The sequence below is a fragment of the Cygnus olor genome, chromosome 15 (assembly GCF_009769625.2).
Source record: "Cygnus olor isolate bCygOlo1 chromosome 15, bCygOlo1.pri.v2, whole genome shotgun sequence".
NCBI classification, from domain to species: domain Eukaryota; kingdom Metazoa; phylum Chordata; class Aves; order Anseriformes; family Anatidae; genus Cygnus; species Cygnus olor.
The window spans coordinates 10,773,339-10,793,165 of NC_049183.1; the positions used below are offsets into that span (position 1 = coordinate 10,773,339).

The window sequence follows — 19,827 nt, forward strand, 5'->3', positions numbered from 1 at the left end:
AGTATTCATACCCATAAGGTATGTTGATAAGTTCTGTAGTGTGCTTTCTTTTTTAATACAATGCAGAGTTGGGGTAGGAGGTTGCCAACTACAGTTGTCACAGTAGTTTTGGATACTTAGTATACACAAAGCAATTAAATTCATCCTCCATAAGCAAGTACAGATGCCAAATATTAATACAAATTTATTTGGAGATGGCAAAGTATAGAAAGAAGTTTGAATATAAGTGGAAAAAAAGAGTGGCTAAAGAGCATAATGAAAAATCCTCTTGGTTAAATTAACAAAATCAGTAATGTTTCTTCATCTGAATGAGACAAATTTCAGCTGAGATGGTATGTGGGGATCAAAGGATAACTTCAAGTTGGACACTGGAGAGGGAGAAAAAAAAGGGAATGCAAAGGATATAGAAGTATATGCTTAATGAAGTACCACCATATATTGAACTATTGGCCTCTAGAAAAAAAAAAGTTGATTAGAAAAATGTATGTTGCAGATTTTATACATTACATATTTTTTAAAATATATATAATATTAATGTTAACCAGAAACCTTGACTTCTAGGTTTTTCATAGTCTCCTGAAAGCTCATGCAATGGAAGCCCGAGCTATTGTCAGGCAAGCAATGGCTATTCTGACTCCGGCTGTGCCTGCCCGCATGGAGGATGGACACCAAATGCTGACTCACTGGACAAGAAAAATCATTGTGGAAGAGGGTCACACAGTTCCCCAACTAGTACATATTTTGCACTTGATAGTACAACACTTCAAGGTACTTGTACCAGTTATTCTGGTAGTTACTGTATCGTAGATACTAAGGAAATAAACTACAACTTGATTACAAAATAAAGTAATCCAAATTAACGTCTTAATTTCAGAAGTCATCAGCTGTCCGTGTAGGTATTTATTTAAAACTGAAAACAACTATTAACATTATATAGCAAATTCAAAAGTGTTTTCACTTTTGATTCTGTTCTTTGTGCTTTCTTTTTTTGCTAAACCATCTTTTGTATCTCTGCTGTTTGTAAAAGCTTTCTTGGTATGGCATTATAAGCTGCCAAACATGTTCCCCATGTAGTACAAGTCTTTGAAATGTCAATTTAGTTTAAGCAAAAGATATACCAGACCTTAGGTCAGTAGTGAAGCTTTCAGTGTATTGTTCCAATACAGAACAGCTGATAGGTGTGTGTTGGTTTTTTTTTGTTTGTTTTTTGTCTGGGTTGCTTCTGGGTGAGGCAAGTAATGTGTGTATCGTTTCTTGAAAATTGGAGTGTTTAGTTTAGAAAGATCCTATTTTACTTGTTTAAATTTGGATGCAAGACTGTTCCTTTAGTAGTGGAAGAATAGGCTTTATTGTTATTCTGGTTGCTAAAAGTAGAATACTGTATTGTTCCAGTATCATTTCCCTAAGCTTATGTTGTTTGTTTTCTCTGCTAATTATAATTATGACTCTGAGTCTACCATTCTGTTAAATTTCTATTTGTTTATAGTGATTGAAGTTGGAACTCAAAATGTAACTTATAAGTTATGTTTTAGGAATTGATGGCTCTACTTTTGGAAAAAAATATTTGAGCATGTTCAAATGCAAATTTTAGCTATCTAAAAGGATTGGCAAAACACTGGAATCACTTGTCCTTGGGGGGGAAGAAGGGGATGGACACATAGAAATCACAGATCTCCAAAAGAACACCTTTGTTTGGGTACCTTAAATCAGTAGTCAATACTGAAAATTGTAGCCAAAATTTTATTTTCAAAGCACTGGTTACTTTTCCTGGTAGTGAAATCTGAACGTAGTATGGATTTAGGGAAATTTTGGGATTAAAGACTGTTTTACCGTTCTAACTTTATCTTAACACTGTCTTTGATTAGTTATTGGCTAATGTGTGTGTGAAACCGTCTTTTCAGGTTTATTATCCGGTCAGACATCACTTGGTTCAGCATATGGTTAGTGCCATGCAGAGACTGGGCTTCACTCCCAGCGTTACAATAGAGCAAAGAAAATTAGCTGTGGATCTTGCTGAAGTAGTTATTAAATGGGAATTGCAAAGAATTAAAGACCAGCAGGTAGGAATTCTAAATAAACTGGTAAAGATTGAACTGTTATACTGTTAAATGCTTTTTTAACATGCATATTGCTGATATTTCAGCCAGATTCAGATATGGATCCAAGTGCAGGAGGAGAAGGAGCAAGTTCTACCTCATCTGCTGTTAAAAGAGGATTGTCTGTTGATTCTGGCCAAGAAGTAAAACGATTCAGGACAGCTACTGGAGCAATAAGCGCTGTAAGAAAAAAAATCAGATTTTGTTCAGAGACTCAGAAGTTCTAACCTGCACTGCCTAAGCAATTTAGTTTTCCCAGCTAACGTGAACATCCCTGAATTAAAGGCTATACTTTTAGAAAGTCTTTTAATTATATTGTGCTTGTTGTTCGCCTTGTTACGATGTTGTTCTTGGTTTTTGTGTTTTATATCCATACAGGTATTTGGACGTAGCCAGTCCTTGCCAGGAGCTGATGCGCTTCTTTCCAAGCCAATTGATAAGCAGCATACAGATACAGTCGTGAATTTCTTGATTAGAATTGCTTGCCAGGTAGTGTGTTTATTCTGATATGCAAATACTGATGTAGCATGAGTAGCTAAAACCATGAAAACCTCTTTTCATAAGGGTACTTGTATGCTTGGATTATTCCAGTGCTTGTATACTTGCTTTCTGTTGCTGAAAGGTTAGAAACTTTAAAACAAAACTGCACAAAATAAAATATTTTGAGGAAAGAAATTTAATTTGGTAACCAGCATTTGCATATTTTTCATTTCACAAATTATTATTCATGTGAGAGGTATGCTTTAGCTTCTTTTATGGTATTGTATATTTACAGCTTGATGCAGGTTGCATACAGTTGGAAAATCAAATTTAAATGTGAACAATTGCAAGCCAGATTTTGCAATTGAAAGAGTCTCCATTTAGCTGTGCTGCTGATCAATTCTAGCATTTTGTTTGTTCTTTACTTTCTCTTTTCAAGCAAGTGCTATATTGGAAGTGACATGCTTGAAATAAACTTGAGTAGTAGAATTTGGCTGGAGCCAGCCAAAGACTTCAAAAAGTTCGCAGAAGTATTTCTTCTTAATGTGTTTATGTACTTGCCTGATTCTACAAAGTATGCTTGTTCTATTGACTAGATTTAATGGCAAGATTATTTTACCCAAGATCTGAGTATATTTGAAGAGTATAATAGGGAAGGACTATGTCAATCATGTATCTAAGGATAACAATTTTGATTGTATTTTCATGATGAACTACGTGGAATTACTTTTCATGTACCATGTAAAACTTTTTTGTCAAATTTTGTTAAGAATTAGCTTTTCTAAAAGGGGAAAAACTAGCTGGGTATAGCTCAAAGCTAAAAAAACTGTATGGCATGGGATTTTATGAAGCACAGTCCATTGCACAGAAAAGACATACTCTTAAGGTGTAAAGGATGATTTAGTAAAAAGCTTTGTATTTTTGTGGATACATGGATACCCTCCAAATAGAAAAGATTAACCAATATTGAACATGTTCACAGTTGTAGTAATAATCCATCAGATTAAACTTTTTTTTTATATATATACTTTTGATGGGTGATTTCAGGTAATTAGGTAGCAGTTTACACATGAGTTCTGATGTTTGCTCTTAGTTGTGAGCTTTATATGCAGTAAAATGCTTTGTGACACCACTGATAAAACTACTTGAGCTCATCCATTTCAGAAGTAAGAAATTACATGCTTGCTTGGAACGCATAATAAATTAATGAGTTGGTTGCAAAAAGTTGTCATTGTGTTAACTGTGATTAATTGCTAGGTAAATGACAACTCAAACACTGCTGGATCTCCTGGGGAATTGCTGTCTCGTCGCTGTGTCAACCTTCTGAAAACGGCTTTACGACCAGACATGTGGCCAAAATCAGAACTGAAACTGCAATGGTTTGATAAGCTTCTAATGACAGTGGTAGGTAACATTCTAGTTCTGTAGGGCTTTAGGATTGACTAGCACGTATGCTGATTGAATACTTTTGAAACCAGATGTTTAAGGTACACGCTGATATATTTTTTGATGATTATGTATTCTGAGCACTCATTTCTTATGATTTCAACTTTGATTTGTAAATTTATTTTTATAGTGTAGCGTCATTGTGAATTGGAAATAAATCTTTCTTTAATTACTAATTTCATTCATCATTGTTTCTTGGAAGATTTGGAGCTAAATTGCCATATATCTTTCTACTGGTAATTTGTGACTGTATTAAGGAGTAGGATAAAGTCAGTGATTGAGAATAGACATCTGAATGTGAACATTTTGTGTTTGGGGGTTGAATGTCTGTAGTCATTTTATTATTTAATAAGTTAAATAAATTCTAGTGTCCTGGGTTGCTGTCGATAAAGTTAATTAAAAAAGCAGGTTCTGAAAACCTGTTTGTGTTTTGTCAAGAGGACATTTGTTTAATAACTCAATTCTCTGAAGGTGCCATCTGTCCAGGGCCTATCTGTCCATGGTTGTGTGACTGAGCAATTTTTTTTTGTGGCTTCTGAACCTTCAAGAATCTGAATTTGTGTATCAGAAGCTGGAATTCTTACTATGGTCTTCGCTGAAGCCCAGGTAATACAGAAGAGCAGAAGGCTGCTTCCCTTCTGAAGAGGAATGAGGAAGCAGAGTGGAGATGGTCAGAGTGTGGAGGTACAGATGAGTTAACAAAAAGATCAAGGCCAAGAGAAGGCAGGGCCTTGACTTGGAATGGGAAGACTGCAGAGAAGTCAAGGCTAGGGAGCGATGAATATACGATAGAGATGAGGTTGTAGCCATGAGTGTGTCAGAGAAACCTGTTGGTGATTGTTTTTTTTTGTGTTTATGTGTGTGCGCGCACTCTGATTTCTTAGACTGCATTTCAATGGGTTTCATGAAATTTGGCATCAGAACTGTAAAGGAATTATTTGAGAAGGAGGATGTTGACAAGGAGGTAAAACATAATCCGCCGTTGAAAGTGTTTCTAACCAGCAAGGTTTCAAGCAGCTTTCAAAGCTGAGGACCACAAAAAGCATTATAAGGAACATATTTGTAAATGCTTAAGTAACATTTTTATGGTTAAAGATTTTACAGTGCCTTGTATTTTAGAGTTCCATATCGGATGACTTATCCGAAAAGACTGACATGAAGCATTGCTAATCTGTTTAATACTTGTATGTTTTCCCCTGCTCATTGCCTCTTTGTGTGTTCTCTTTAGGAACAACCTAATCAAGCCAACTTTGCCAACATTTGCACTGGCTTAGAGGTCTTAAGTTTCCTGCTAACTGTACTGCAGCCCCCTGCTGTCCTTAGTAGCTTCAAACCCCTGCAACGAGGTGTAGCAGCTTGTATGACTTGTGGAAACACCAAGGTTTTGAGAGCAGTCCACAGTTTGCTTTCTCGCTTAATGGGTATTTTCCCTACAGAACCAAGTATGTGGTATTTTCTTCCTCCTTTTATCCCTTATTGCGGCATAACTCAAATGATTAAGGGTGGGGCGAAGACACTCTGCAGTGTGCTAATATTGTTTTACGATTCCTGCATTTAATGGTCTAATTTAGTTTGAACTTTCAACCTCTTTTTAAAAAAAAAAAAGCTGAAAAAAGTAATCGTGGAATACGTCATTATCCATTGACATAAAAACTTAATAACCTGCGGCTGTCATAACATTGGTTCAAGAAATGCATGCTATAAATCCTAATGCATTTTTGCAATTGCAATTCTTCAGCTTCAAAAGTAAAATTTTTGGTAGTTAAGCTTTGCTGTTATGCTAAAACAATGAAGGGAGATAGAGTATAAAAAAGGATCAGGTAATATGTTTTATCCTAAAACAAAATAATTTTTCTAGACTCTTTTTAGAAAAACCTCAGTGATCTAAGACTTCTCGTCCAAATGAATTACTTAGAAGTAGTGGCACACTGTTGTAGAAGAGGTATTGGTTGTATAATGAAAAAGTTATATAAGTGAGGGATCTGTTTGTGTTGTCTTGGTTTATTAGCAAGGTAAGGTTCTGGTGATGGTATAGGTGACTGTATGTTCACAGTGTAACTGTTCCTTGCCTGTTTTGTGTCTAAGTTTACCAAAAAATAGAAAAACTCTGTAAACTTTGCAGGTACCTCAAGTGTAGCTTCGAAGTATGAAGAGCTGGAGTGCCTTTATGCTGCGGTTGGCAAGGTTATTTATGAAGGACTTACTAATTATGAGAAAGCCACTAATGCTAACCCTTCTCAGCTCTTTGGTAAGTTTCCCATATCTAGCAGAAGTATGTAGGTTTATCTGTTAATTAGTATGATTTTCTGTCATTAGCTTTTACTTTCCATAAGGAAATGGAAATCTGATAATCAGGAAGAAGCTGTTGGAAGCAGTTAGATCTGGCACAAGAGATGAGCTTGGAATGTTTGTCAGCTATGCAGAAAAGGGCTGGGGTGTTCATAGCATTTCAAGTAATACGTGTAAACATGCTTACATGTTACTACCTTTTACTTTCTTTTTCAGTTGGTCTTAAAGTGTTATTTATCAGCTGATTTGAATAGCGTAGAAAGATATATTTTTTGTAGATCTTGAATTTTCACTAAATAAGGAATTCCAAAAATACTATTTTTTCTTGAGCGAGCAGTCTGAATTTTTATTCTATACTATTCTATATTTGGCCTGAAGGTCAAAATGGTTGTCTTTCCTTGTTATTCGTACTTGCGTAACTTGTAGAAAGCTCAGCCACACATGACAATGACAGAGATGTATTGGAATAATTTGGTCTGGCTGGCATAGAACTGTTTGTGTTGGTAATACAGACCTGGAATTGCACAATTCTGGAAAACTTTCTGGATTGAATTGGCAAATGTCCTTCACTATTCTACTCTGTGATATGTGTAGGTAGTTGTAATTTCACTTTGGGAATTGCCTATATGTCAGGTGTTACGATGTGCTTTACAACAAACTAACTCAGAAAGATGCTTTTTACAATTTGTCCAGAGCTCATTTAAAAGAAATACTACAATCTAACCTTCGAGGGTTGCAGATCTTTTTAATTCTGTGTTTAAGAGGCTTATCTTTGTATGTCAAATTTTTTATGCATATTTGAGCAAGTAAAGAAATGAAACTTTTCAAAGCAGCCATTTGATGAACAAAGCACAGTTGTGTAAATGTTGTTGCAGGCTTTTGTTGAATTTATTATGGTAAGGAAAGGAGGAGCTGTAGATTTTTTTACTTTTTTTTTTTTCCTTCAAAGAATTAAGCATTTTAAAGGGTAGATACTGCTTAAACTGATTGGTTTGCCAGAATGTGAATTATCTTGTATTATGATAGGAATTGTTAACAGCTATGTAATTTGTAGGGGCTGTGGTCCTGTAGGCTTCATGCGTTCCTAAAGTGTGCCGAAAGTAGCTGTTCTTATAGTAAAAACTTTTTCAACGTAGTCATTATAACTTGGGTAGTCCCATACTTTTTTCATGACAGGATGAAACAGAGCTAGAACATTTCCCATGTTCTTCTATGAGAAAGAGCACATCCACACTGAAAACCTCTATATTATTCATATTATGTTCAATGAGTTTTACTTCTGTAACTGTTGTTTTTATCAATAGGTACTTTAATGATTCTGAAATCTGCGTGCAGTAACAACCCCAGCTATATTGACAGGTTGATTTCAGTTTTTATGCGATCTCTGCAGAAGATGGTCAGGGAACACTTAAACCCACAGGCTACAGCAGGAACAGCGGAAGCAAATACAGGTATTTCATTATATAGTCTAATGATGTTAATGATTAAAAGATGTGTAAAGTATTAAAATCTCTTAATCCTAAAGGGATTCAAATGATTTTGCAGAGTTTTGTGCATATTGAAAATAACTTCGGCATTAGTTAGAAATATTGCTGAATTACTGAAGGATAAAAATGCACTTTGAGTTCATATTACCAATGTAATACATAAATTTTAGTGAATGGTTAGTGAATATTTATTGAGCTACAGAGTGTCTGTATATATATAGAAATACTGAAATTTTTCAAGAGTTTATAGTATTCAGGGGAGAGGAGCTGACAAGCAGTGGAGCTACTGCTTGTGAAATTAACTTGTTGGAACGGATGTCTTTGTTTTTATCTTAAAAGAGCTTCTTTTCAAGCCTGTACAATTCTGTCTATCATCAAATGAATTAGGTCATGAGTCATTGAAAAATTCAGATGTTCTTACATACCTACTAAAGAACACTGTAATTTATGAATGAATAAGCTACTGAAGAAAGTAGTTTGAAAGAAATAATGCTGTTACATTTCCAGACCATATTTGTTAGGTAGACTAGAACGTTGTAAATTTTACTAACAATGGGAAACAATTAGAAAATTATTAAACTTGACAGATAGGTGAGTCAGGAAAGTAACAGAACTGATTAGGTACGTTGCATCGTATATTTCTTTTGCAAGCTTAGTTGCAATTTTTCAGTATTGGAATTCTGTAATACCTTTTTACCAAAACTACTTTACTGAGATAAAACCTCACAGGCTTGTCTTTTGTATTCTGACTTGTTTTTTTTTGTTTGTTTGTTTGTTTTGGAAGGACTCTGTTTAGGAATGGAAAGTAGTAATTCTGAAAATGTTATTTCAATATCCAGGACTTTATTTCCGGGTAACAGATTTTGTTGTTGCTACTTCTAAACTTCCAGCAGCTTATCTTGAAAATTTCTTTGCTATGCATTTTGTACATGCATACACAATTTTCATCCTTTCTTGTATCCATAGCAGGTACCAGTGAACTGGTAATGCTAAGCCTGGATCTTGTGAAAACGCGCCTGGCTGTGATGAGCATGGAAATGAGGAAAAATTTTATACAAGCTATTCTGACATCTCTCATTGAGAAGTCTACTGATGCAAAAATTCTTCGTGCAGTGGTAAAAATAGTGGAAGAGTGGGTGAAAAACAATTCCCCAATGGCAGCTAATCAGGTAAAGTGGGAAGATAAAACCATGACTGTGCTCAAATACGGAATCAATACAAGCTACTGCTATAATTCATCAGGTATTTACAGTGAGGATTGTAAGGATCTGTTATATAAGTTTATATGTCCTTTATAAGGTTTTGAATATTTTGCATCCCATGTGACAGTAATGAGTTAAAGATGCTTGGCATTTTATAGACATATTCATTTTTTGATCTCAAAAGCTGTTTTGCCTAGAACTTCTTTTAAAGTAAAGGTTTAAAATAAGTCTTCTCTTAACTTGGATAGACAGTTTCTTCAGGGGGAAGGTGACTACTGCTGGCTTAAATCACGTTATTCGTGTAATGTTTTGTGACCTCCTCAGTTTACTATATTTTGTATCAAAGTTAGAGTTGAATGCTTGACAATCTAGTGCTTTATATATTAAACTTACACTTTTAAAAATATACATTGGACATTTGTAACCATTTAAACACTTAAATCTGTATTTAGCTATTATTCTAAAATTCTGTAGTTTATATTAGAAGGACAAATGCTTGTCTTTTCTTTTTAAGAACCATGACCTTCTACCAAGCTATTTTTCAATACTTTAGGAGTGAAAGAGTGATAAAAATGGTAGCTGAGATGTACTTTGAATATGCCAGTTCTCTGCATGTTTTAAGATGAATTGACAAAATTAATCATGTCTTCTTTTAACACAGACACCTACTCTCCGGGAGAAGTCCATTTTACTAGTGAAAATGATGACTTACATTGAAAAGCGTTTTCCAGAAGACCTTGAATTAAATGCCCAGTTCTTAGACCTTGTTAACTATGTCTATAGGTAATTATAGCAATTAATCATTTATTGCAGCTTATTGGTTCATAATTTGTACCATATATGACCTTTATAACATGCCATCAATCTCTTTAGGTTTGAATTAAGGGACTTTTTTCTAAGATGCAGAATTGATTCGTTTCACTTAAACCACAATACGTATTTACTAAAGGCAATTTTATAATGGAAAGTGCTTTAAAAGATTTTCTTTTTGGATCTGCCCAAATATGGTCTTTCCCAAGATACTAGGGCATCCTCATAGATGGTTGTATATTAAATACTGTGGTAACTAAGATCTGTCTCTCCTTCTACCTCCATAGAGTATAAAGATTATTTTTCTTGGAAATATACTTTAAAATATTATTTCAGAAGAATTTCTTTACTAGCTAAACTGGCAGATTTTGTAATGGGTTAAAATAATTAAAATGGTTACCTTATCCCTCCCCCCCCCCCCCCCCCCCCCCCCAAAAAAAAAAAAAAAAAAAGTCAGGTATTTATTTCATGCTAATGATTCACGTTATTTTCAGCTATTGTTTGCTGCTGTTCTGTTTGCTGGCTAACTGTGCCAAGCACTGGTGTGAACATGGTGGTTAGAAGTTTTTGCCAATGAATGTTATTGGGCATTTCAAACGGGGATACAGATGTGGACAAATTGATACTGTTTCACAATTAAGACAATCAGGATTTTATCCTGAAAGAGTTTTTTATGATATCTCCAGGGCTTTTTTTTTTTTTTTTTTCTATCAAGCAGCATTATTTTCTTTGCTGTTTCACTCAATATGGCACACCTGGAGGCATGCCACACCATGTAGGCTTCCACAGAACATCAGCTCCTTTGATTTTGGTATTTTATCTGAAAAAACTAGAAGGCTTCTTTTTCTAATATCTGTGTAATTTTATCTTTATTCATTTTAGGGATGAGAATCTTTCTGGTAGTGAACTTACTGCTAAACTTGAGCCAGCATTTCTTTCGGGTCTGCGTTGTGCCCAGCCCCTGATACGAGCTAAATTTTTTGAGGTCTTTGACAACTCCATGAAACGTCGTGTTTATGAGCGTCTGCTTTATGTGACATGTTCTCAAAACTGGGAAGCAATGGGAAATCACTTTTGGATAAAACAGTGCATTGAGGTAGGGAAATTATTTGTATCAGAAATACAATTATAATTCTAGAAATATGTTCCACATTTTTCTTGGTTGGGTTTAAAGGGGTTATGTTACGTATGCCTTGTAATATATATTATCCATATCAAAGGTAAAAATACTAAGTGTGTTACCTCAGATACGTCAGAGACATGAAAAAGCTGGTTCTTGGAAAGCAGCTTTAATCCTTAAAATCTGTTTTTTTTTTGGAAAAGCTTAATGGTCATGTTGATACTTCGTAAGAAAACCCATCTCTTATAAGTGATGGTGATTTGGAAAAATAGAAGAGTTGTTACTGTAGATGATTTCAAGAAAACTTTCAAGGGTAGAGTGTATGCACTAAAGGTATGACAAATTTCAGGTGGGATTGCCTTGAAATGCAATTGCATTTTTGGTTGGTTTATATAAAATAAAATGGGACCGAACTTTTTGTTTGTTTTTTTGTTTTTAAAATTTGCATATTAAAACAAGAATTTAGAGTGACTAGGGGGATAACTTTGACCTCTTAAATTTTAGAGCTCCTTCCAGAGCGATGAGAAACAGCATGGATTTTCTGTGTACGTTAACTGATTGAGGGCATTAAATATGTATATTATAAAGTAGGAAATACAGAGTTTAGGCACAGAAGAGTCCTATTCCTTCCGCATTTTCAGGAGTGACTTGAAAGGCAGTCTTGAAAGTATAGTCATGGACTTCAAAATACTGACAATGTGAGCAAATTAAGATGAAAATGTATTATATTTACTGAATAAAGGTGACAAATATGCCTTGGACACATTATTGCCACTCTTATCTTGTCGATAAATATGAAACCATAGGGATGGTTTCTCAGTAATACTTCAGTAAAATGTCTATTTAAAAGTTCTCTTTGCTTTTTTTTTAATGCCTTAGCTCCTGTTGGCAGTGTGTGAGAAAAACACTACGATTGGGACCAGTTGTCAGGGTGCTATGCTGCCCTCCATCACCAACGTTATCAACCTTGCTGACAGCCATGACAGGGCGGCATTTGCTATGGTAACCCATGTCAAACAAGAGCCTCGGGAACGGGAAAACAGTGAATCCAAAGAAGAGGTAACTTGCAGAAAGCACAGTAGAAAAATAACGTTTTTGATGAAAGCATCTCTTCTTGGTTTCTCATTAAATAAATTTGGAGAAAGTGCCTTGAAGATGATGTACAGAGCTTGTTTTGTATACCTTGTGTGTAATGTGTTGTATTTTAACTGTGCATGGCTTTTTCAGAACTTGCATTCATTCATTTAGCCCTTTCTTTAGTACAGTACACTAGCAATCCTACTTCTGAACACAAAGAACTAATAGAAATAGTGAGACCTAAAATAGTTTGATCAGAAGGATATTTTGTATTTGTATAGGGGGGAAAAAAAAAGTACTTAGAAAATACCTGCATGCTTTGAATCATTATTTCTGTATAGGATGTTGAAATTGACATTGAATTGGCTCCGGGAGATCAAACCAGCACACCTAAAACTAAAGAACTTTCTGAGAAGGACATTGGCAATCAGCTGCACATGTTGACCAACCGGCACGACAAATTTCTTGACTCTCTTCGAGAAGTGAAGGTTGGTACTTGGTTATTAATTTCCTGACAAATAATTTTAATACTGAAATCTTCAACCTGACCTGACATAATTCATCTTCTATTTTTTTAGCTTATGTTTTTTGTATAGACAACCCTTAGAATCTGATGTAATTTCTTATTTGTGTAGTGTAAAAAAATCTTAAGTGTTTACTTAATTGCTGCTTGTTACTGTATCAATCTTACACAGTTAAATTTCTTCCTCTTCCACCTGTAAGTTCATTTTAACTGTTAAGAAAATTGTGATGGCAGAGACAGAGTGCAAAAAAAAGGTCTATCACATCTTGTATTAAAATAATTAATAAGAAGGTAATTTTAACTGAAAGCTATTTTGAAATAATTTTCACAGTAGTAATAGGTCTAGCCAATTAACTCAATCATTTCTATTACCAAAGTCATCAACTTTCTTCCTTTTTTCTTTTTTTTTCTGAAACAGTTACAGTAATGAATAAGAGAATAAGAGTCTTGATCAACATGAAAATAGCATTAAATTCATTTTACGGTAGTTTTCATTGCTAAAGAAAACATTTTTGATATGTTGGTTGGAAAAGGCATTTATATTACTGCTTAAACAGGTATATAACTGAACTGTTTTTCAGTAGTATTGTATTTTTCCCATGTTACATAGATCTTTCTTTTTGTTTCTAGACTGGAGCATTGCTGAGTGCCTTTGTTCAGTTATGTCATATTTCTACACCATTAGCAGAGAAGACTTGGATCCAGCTTTTTTCACGACTGTGGAAGATCTTGTCTGACAGACAGCAACATGTGAGAATCTCTCTTTTAATGAATTCCTCTGTAAATGACTGGCATTTCAGGAAAATGTATTTGTGCTAAATGACTTGTTCACTTGCCTTGAGAAGTTTGCCATTTTTTGTGACTAGTTAATGCTGTACATCTCCATTAGTACATATTTTGAAAGAAACAGGGCCCTTCAGTTTACTAAGAACTACACTTATCAAACGTTTGTTCCCAGGCACACACTGTATTAACCAGCTTTTGAATCCAAATTCTGTAATAGTTAGCTCTTTATTCAGATTTGTCTATCCTTATGTTTTCGTTCCAGGCTCTGGCAGGTGAAATAAGTCCTTTCTTGTGCAGTGGTAGCCATCAAGTACAGCGAGATTGCCAGCCAAGTGCACTGAATTGCTTTGTGGAAGCAATGTCACAGTGTGTTCCTCCCATTCCCATCAGACCTTGTGTCCTGAAATACTTAGGGAAAACTCACAATCTCTGGTTTCGTTCTACGCTGATGCTGGAACATCAAGCCTTTGAAAAAGGACTGAGCCTACAAATCAAGCCTAAACAGACAACAGAATTTTATGAGCAGGAAAGCATAACTCCTCCTCAACAGGTAAGGTGTTATATTAATTGAAAAAGGTTATAAAATGTGGAGAGAGAAACAAGGCAACAGTGTAGTACAGTAGCTTTAGAAGCTTGTTGAAAGAGTGTCCATTTTTAATTCAGTGATGGAATTCCTGACCTTGTATGTTCATGAATAGTCACTTGCAATATTGACTACTTTGCATCTTACCTATTTCTCCTGCCTTTCTTTCACATGGCATTGATATTTTTATATTTTTCTCTCTTGATCTCTCTTTCCTATTTGCTTTTCAACCTAATTCTCTTCAGCACTGTAAAATTAGATCAAACCATTTCTGCCCTTTATTTTAAATCTAATGTAGAAGCGTATACCGCCTCTGTCTCCCTCAAAGGAGAGTATGCTTTCCCTAACAAATTATGCTTGTTGTTGTATGACCTTAAGGAATTATTTACTAAGCAAAATTGAGTTCTCTGTAAACAGATACTGTTGTGTTTAGTAGTCTGTCAGGTAGTGTTTGTGAGTAGTTGAGGAAGATAAATATTATAGATTATTTCTATGTTAAAGGGTGAGTTGTTGATTTGTTAAACAATTTTTTTCTATGAATTGATCTGATATTTTAAGGAAGCCAAACAAGAATCGAATCGATACACGTTTGTATGTTCATAGGTGTGTTTTTTTTTTTTTGTCATGTAGTGCTGTGTTCTTCTCAGTACTTGGTCATTATTAATGGCTTACCATCTAGAATTTTAAAAAGAGGCATGAACAAATCTTTATTTTCATGTATTTCTCAACTTGCTTCAGTATAGAAGATGTGGTTTTGCTAACTACTCTGCTTTGTAGTGATGGATTGCAGAGAAACACTGCTCTTAATGTTCTAGGAAATACTGGATTCCCTTGCTGAGCTCTACTCTTTGTTACAAGAAGAGGATATGTGGGCTGGGCTATGGCAGAAACGCTGTAAATTCCCAGAGACAGCAACAGCTATTGCCTATGAACAACATGGCTTTTTTGAACAGGTACGCTCTTGATATGGGAAATAATCCGAGATTTTACTGTTGGGATGAATATGCTGGTAAGCAAGAAAATATTCTGAGCAGTAATTTAGAAGACTTCAGTCTTCTAAACTAGAAAGTGCTACAACAGCTTCTCTTCTGGCTAACATAATACTTTAAGGCAATGTAATACCTAGGTAAGGTAAGACTTCTTGAGTATGTTCGTCAGCTTTTTATCACATTTGTAAAGCTACCAAGTAACATCTATTTCAGAAATGAGTTAACACACCTCATTGTTTGTTTTTTATTTAAAACTTAGAATATATATATTACTTTTTATTAAAACAACTGTTCAGTTAATGTGTATATAACAGATGGAAAAGTAAACCAGTATGAATTTCATTCAGGCACAAGAAACTTACGAAAAAGCAATGGAAAAGGCTAAAAAAGAACATGAACGGAACAATGCTTCTCCTTCTATCTTCCCCGAGTATCAGCTCTGGGAAGATCATTGGATTCGGTAAGACTCTAAAGCTGAAGTAGAAGTATTGCTGCCCTGCAACAGAAGTAGAATACCCTGCTGGTTTAAAGTATTAGTTCCTAGAAAAAGCTTAACTCAGGACTTTTAAGATACAGGGAAAACTTAAGGGAATAAAAAAGCTACTTTTTTACTCCCTTAACAGACCCTCAGAACTGATATGTCTGAAGACTTGTAAAATTGTAATTTGTTATGGTGCAAACAGATTGGAACTAAAATTTGTTTTTTCCATTTAAAATGGTTGTTCTGGGAGACAGAAAATGCAGCTTCTCCCTATTCACAGATTTCTGTATTGTAATTGGTAGTAAATTAATAAAATAACAGAAATCCTTCAAACTGGATAAAGTATTTGCAGTGCTTGCAAACAAAAAACAAACAAATATACCGATAATATTCTAATACAAAGCATTAGTAGTCACTTCTATTGAATTTTTGTTGTTGGTAAATAAATTTACGATGGTTTCAATTTTCGTAGTTGCTCAAAAGAACTGAATCAGTGGGAACCTTTGACAGAATACGGCCAGTCAAAAGGCCACATCAATCCTTACCTAGTACTGGAATGTGCATGGCGGGTTTCAAACTGGACAGCCATGAAGGAAGCTCTGGTGCAGGTGAGTGAGGGCTTTTTATGCTAATGTTTAGTTTCTTTGTTCGTTTTACTGATAACATTTCTAACAAGGCAGTATTACAGCTCATTTCACAGAAACAGTAAACTGATCATCAGAAGTTTTCTCTGATGTACCAGCACACAGCTGGGTGTTTTGGCAATTGAAGCATGTCATTTCATAAGATGAACTTGATTCTTTTTTTCTCTCTTTATAAAGCTGTACAATGTAAGAAATTTAGTTGGGGCAGATGAAAGATTTGGTGCATGGTGCTGAGTTATTAAAAAGCTACAAATGCTTGCCACCGAAGTGTGTGCTGGCAGTGATATATGGAGAAACTTAGGATGGGACCCTTGCAAGTATATGGTATTAGATAAAACTCAACTCAAAGGTTTATGGGGGATGAGAGGGACATTTTTACAGCTTATGCCTTTATGGGAACAAGTGTTCCTTTTCATAAAAGGATAAAATAAGAAAATACTTCAGTCATTGGCTCGTTGTCTGTAGACAATGTAACTGTTTCCAGGTCTAAAAGGGAATAATAATTAAAAAAACAAAACAAAACAAAAAAAAAACAAAAAACATTGCCTCTGTTTTTGTTTGCTTAAGCACCTGAAAGGCAAAGCTGAAGTGTTCTTAACTTCCACTGTCCAAATATAAAACTGCTAAACACAATTTACTCTGTTCATCTGCACTGCACTTGAGGGGAGATTATGATGTGTGAAAAATGTGAGAGTCAGGGAATTGTCAACTAAATTTGGTTTACATGTAATACCTTAGTGTTATCTAAGGAATATTTGTAAAGCTATTTCAAAATCCTTGTTAAGAGATTTCAGAATATACACGTGTGGCTTCTGCCTGTCTCTTGCCTTTTTCTTGAACATCTTTCAAATCATTTTTCAGAGATCCAACTGTGGCCATAGTTCGTTGAATGTATGTGCAGCAGATTGTGTGAATCTGTGCGTTAGGATCAGCACTGTGTTAAGTTAAGTGCTATGTGGGTTATGAAAGCTGCTCTTTGCAGTATTGTTTGCCCTTTTTTACCTTTCTTGCCTGAACTGTGTTGTTCTGTCTTCTGGAGTCATGGAGTTCTATGTCTGTAGACTTACGGCAAGGGCATTTTTGCAATGCCACAGAGTGAAGTTGTGTGGTTTGGTTTGGTTTTGTTTAGTTGGTTGGTTGTTTTTTCTCCCCCTTCTCTATGCTGTTAAATTACTTTGCATGTGAAGAACTTGAAGGTGGCTTCCAGACATCAGACAGAAAACTAGAACTGGTTTAACTGGAATAATTCATAATTTCAATTGAAGCTTTACATTCATGCGTTACTTAAATGGAAGCAATGCAGCCTGTATGCATCATTAATATGCAGACTTAGATATGGCAAAATGTTGCTAGGTGTTTAAAAGAGCAAAAAAAATCCCTGAAAAAGCAACACATGAAATCTGAGTTTGTGTCCATTGGTTGGAAAGGCTGATGTACGCTGCAGATTATGCTGCTAATCATTACTTTAATGAAGACAAAACTGGGTAGATAGACTATAGAACAGAGATGAAGAAAGTAATTTCCTTTGGTAAAGCCCTCAGAGAGGAGGAGGCATTGAATTAAATATTGCAGCATGCATTGTTGAGATTGGCAGTGCAGGAGACAGTTTGAACTGATGGGCAGTGACAGAGATGGGGACTGGATTTGAAGATGACAAGGATTGCAGGAAGAGATGGGTTACTTCTGAGGGAAAAGTAATTTGAATCCACATAAATAGGTTTATGAAACAAATAGAATCGTAATGCATAAGCACAAGGTCATGCTTAGCTTTTAGATAATTGACTTTCAAATGGGTTCCCAAACTATTTTTTGGTGTATGATATATACCAGAACACATGCAAGTCTTAAAAAACAAACAAACAAAAACAATTATATAGACCATTTGTGAGAAAGAGCAGGCTTTCATGAAGTGGTGCTGTTTAATTCTACACTCTTTAAAACAAAAGTAAAAAAGAAGCAAAAAAAAAAAAAAAAAGGAAACTAACAAGTATTTTTCTCTCCTCTCAAATCCATGACAATTTGTGGTAGGTTTCGTGCTAGAAGTAATTATCGTAATGTTGTGAAGATTTGTTAAAATACACGTTTATGACAGTACTACTTGTTTGATTTTTCCACATTCCATATTCTCCTTATCTTATCTCTCATCTTATGTGGAATCAAAGTATGAGTTGTATTTTTCTTATGTTTCAAAGCTTCCTCAAAGGTTTAATGCATTAATAGCTATATTTTTATAATTTACTGCCAGGCTTACTGAATCCTAGAGTTATTTGTGTTGGAAGGGACTTTTGGAGGTCTGTTCAGAGAAGGCGCAAGTAGATCAGGTTGTCTTCTCTAGTAGAGTTTTAGTATCTCCAAGGATTGAGATGCCACACTCTCTCTGGGCATAGTTTTCATCTGAAGTAGCAGAGATGTGCCCTGCCTGCTATATAGCATTTAGAAACTAGCACCATAGCTGGCTTTTGTTAGGAACTAAGGAACTTGTGTGTAGCAGGTGAAGTAGTTGTCTTCCTCCTTTGGTAATGGATAAAATACATGGTTTGTGCTTTCCTGCTGTTGACCTTCCTGATTCATTATGAAGTTCATTATTACGTTCTGCTTGTGATTCATTTTGCTAAACGACTTGCATTTATAAAACATTTAACCTTTCCTTTGTCCTTTCCTGGGTTTCACTCATGAGCCTGCATGTTCTGTGCTGTGTGCCTGACGTATGAACGCTCCATAAAGTTCTGCCTGTTACAGGAGAGCTTGAAGGCAGGGGGCACACTGCATATAGAAGATAACATATCAAAAGATCAAAATCTTCAAGATCCTTTTCTTTCCAAGTGTAATATCTTTTTTTTTTTTCCTGTTAATAAAGTTTAAATGGCTAGGTAAACATGCATAGAATGACCCCTATTTTCTGAGAAGATGCGACAGAAAATACATAGGTAGATGTTTTTCTATCTGAGAGCAAATTTTGAGGAATTCTTCCACATTGTACCCTCTCAGGCATCTTTTTCCTGACTGGTTTAAGAACCATCCCATGAGCATCAGCCCATGATTATTGTTCCTGAGGTTGCAGTAAAGTGTAGGGCCGTGCATCCATCTCGGGCGCCTTGGGACAAGCAACAGACTTCGGTATTGGTGTTGCCAGTAGATTTTTCTGGGATTATTATTTTTTTTAACTTTGTATGCCAAATCACTGTTTTATAGAAGACTGAAAACTTAAAAAAACAAAAAACAAAGAAACAAAAAAACCCCACAACTATTATTTTAAGGAAATACACCTTCTTTTCATAGTAAGTAGAGTTGTTTGTCTTTGATTAGTTAATGTAGAAACGTAAATCAGATGTAGGACTGATTACAGTAGAACAAATTACTGAAAGGTGAGAACACTGCATTAAGTCACAAGTAGAAAGGAACTTGCTGATCTTCGTTGCAGTGTTGCTATATACTGTGACATTCCTGGTATTATTCTGCTAAAGATGTCAGAGCTTGGAATAAGGGAGCAAATTGCATATTTAAAATACATTTTTACTGGCAAAGCTCTGGGAAGAGACTTAGGCAGCATTTTTTCATGTTGCAGAGACTTAGCCAGGAGAATTAGTCCCACACTTCATTGGGCTTTATTGTTTCATCATTACTGTTCAAGTTTTGAACCAATACCCAGCAGTTAAAAATATTGCATGTCAAATTGTCAGTTGGCTGTCTACTTTCATAATATTTGCAAAAGATAAAACATGAAAAATGCTGAGCATCTTTTAATTCCAGTACCTTGCAGGATTAAGTTTCTGTATACAAAATATCCTAATGGCATGCTTCATTCTGACAACTT

General features: G+C 35.2%; 1 protein-coding gene across 7 annotated transcripts in view; it reads left to right on the plus strand.

Moving 5' to 3' along the window:
* The window catches only part of LOC121078773 (transformation/transcription domain associated protein), a 92,256-nt gene that overhangs the window by 39,062 nt on the left and 33,367 nt on the right, over positions 1-19,827 (plus strand). For all 7 annotated transcript variants that reach the window (XR_005824734.1, XM_040575299.1, XM_040575300.1 and 4 more), the window contains exons 40-57: positions 562-768; positions 1,902-2,060; positions 2,144-2,278; positions 2,475-2,585; positions 3,834-3,980; positions 5,251-5,464; positions 6,145-6,270; positions 7,616-7,762; positions 8,765-8,967; positions 9,662-9,783; positions 10,693-10,906; positions 11,810-11,989; positions 12,349-12,495; positions 13,161-13,280; positions 13,579-13,866; positions 14,715-14,852; positions 15,236-15,348; positions 15,842-15,977. Coding sequence is in view for 6 of the 7 variants with exons in the window: in XM_040575299.1 (XP_040431233.1) it covers positions 562-768; positions 1,902-2,060; positions 2,144-2,278; positions 2,475-2,585; positions 3,834-3,980; positions 5,251-5,464; positions 6,145-6,270; positions 7,616-7,762; positions 8,765-8,967; positions 9,662-9,783; positions 10,693-10,906; positions 11,810-11,989; positions 12,349-12,495; positions 13,161-13,280; positions 13,579-13,866; positions 14,715-14,852; positions 15,236-15,348; positions 15,842-15,977 (2,907 nt within the window). In the remaining variant the exon portion in view is untranslated. The remainder of the gene's footprint in view (positions 1-561; positions 769-1,901; positions 2,061-2,143; positions 2,279-2,474; positions 2,586-3,833; positions 3,981-5,250; positions 5,465-6,144; positions 6,271-7,615; positions 7,763-8,764; positions 8,968-9,661; positions 9,784-10,692; positions 10,907-11,809; positions 11,990-12,348; positions 12,496-13,160; positions 13,281-13,578; positions 13,867-14,714; positions 14,853-15,235; positions 15,349-15,841; positions 15,978-19,827) is intronic.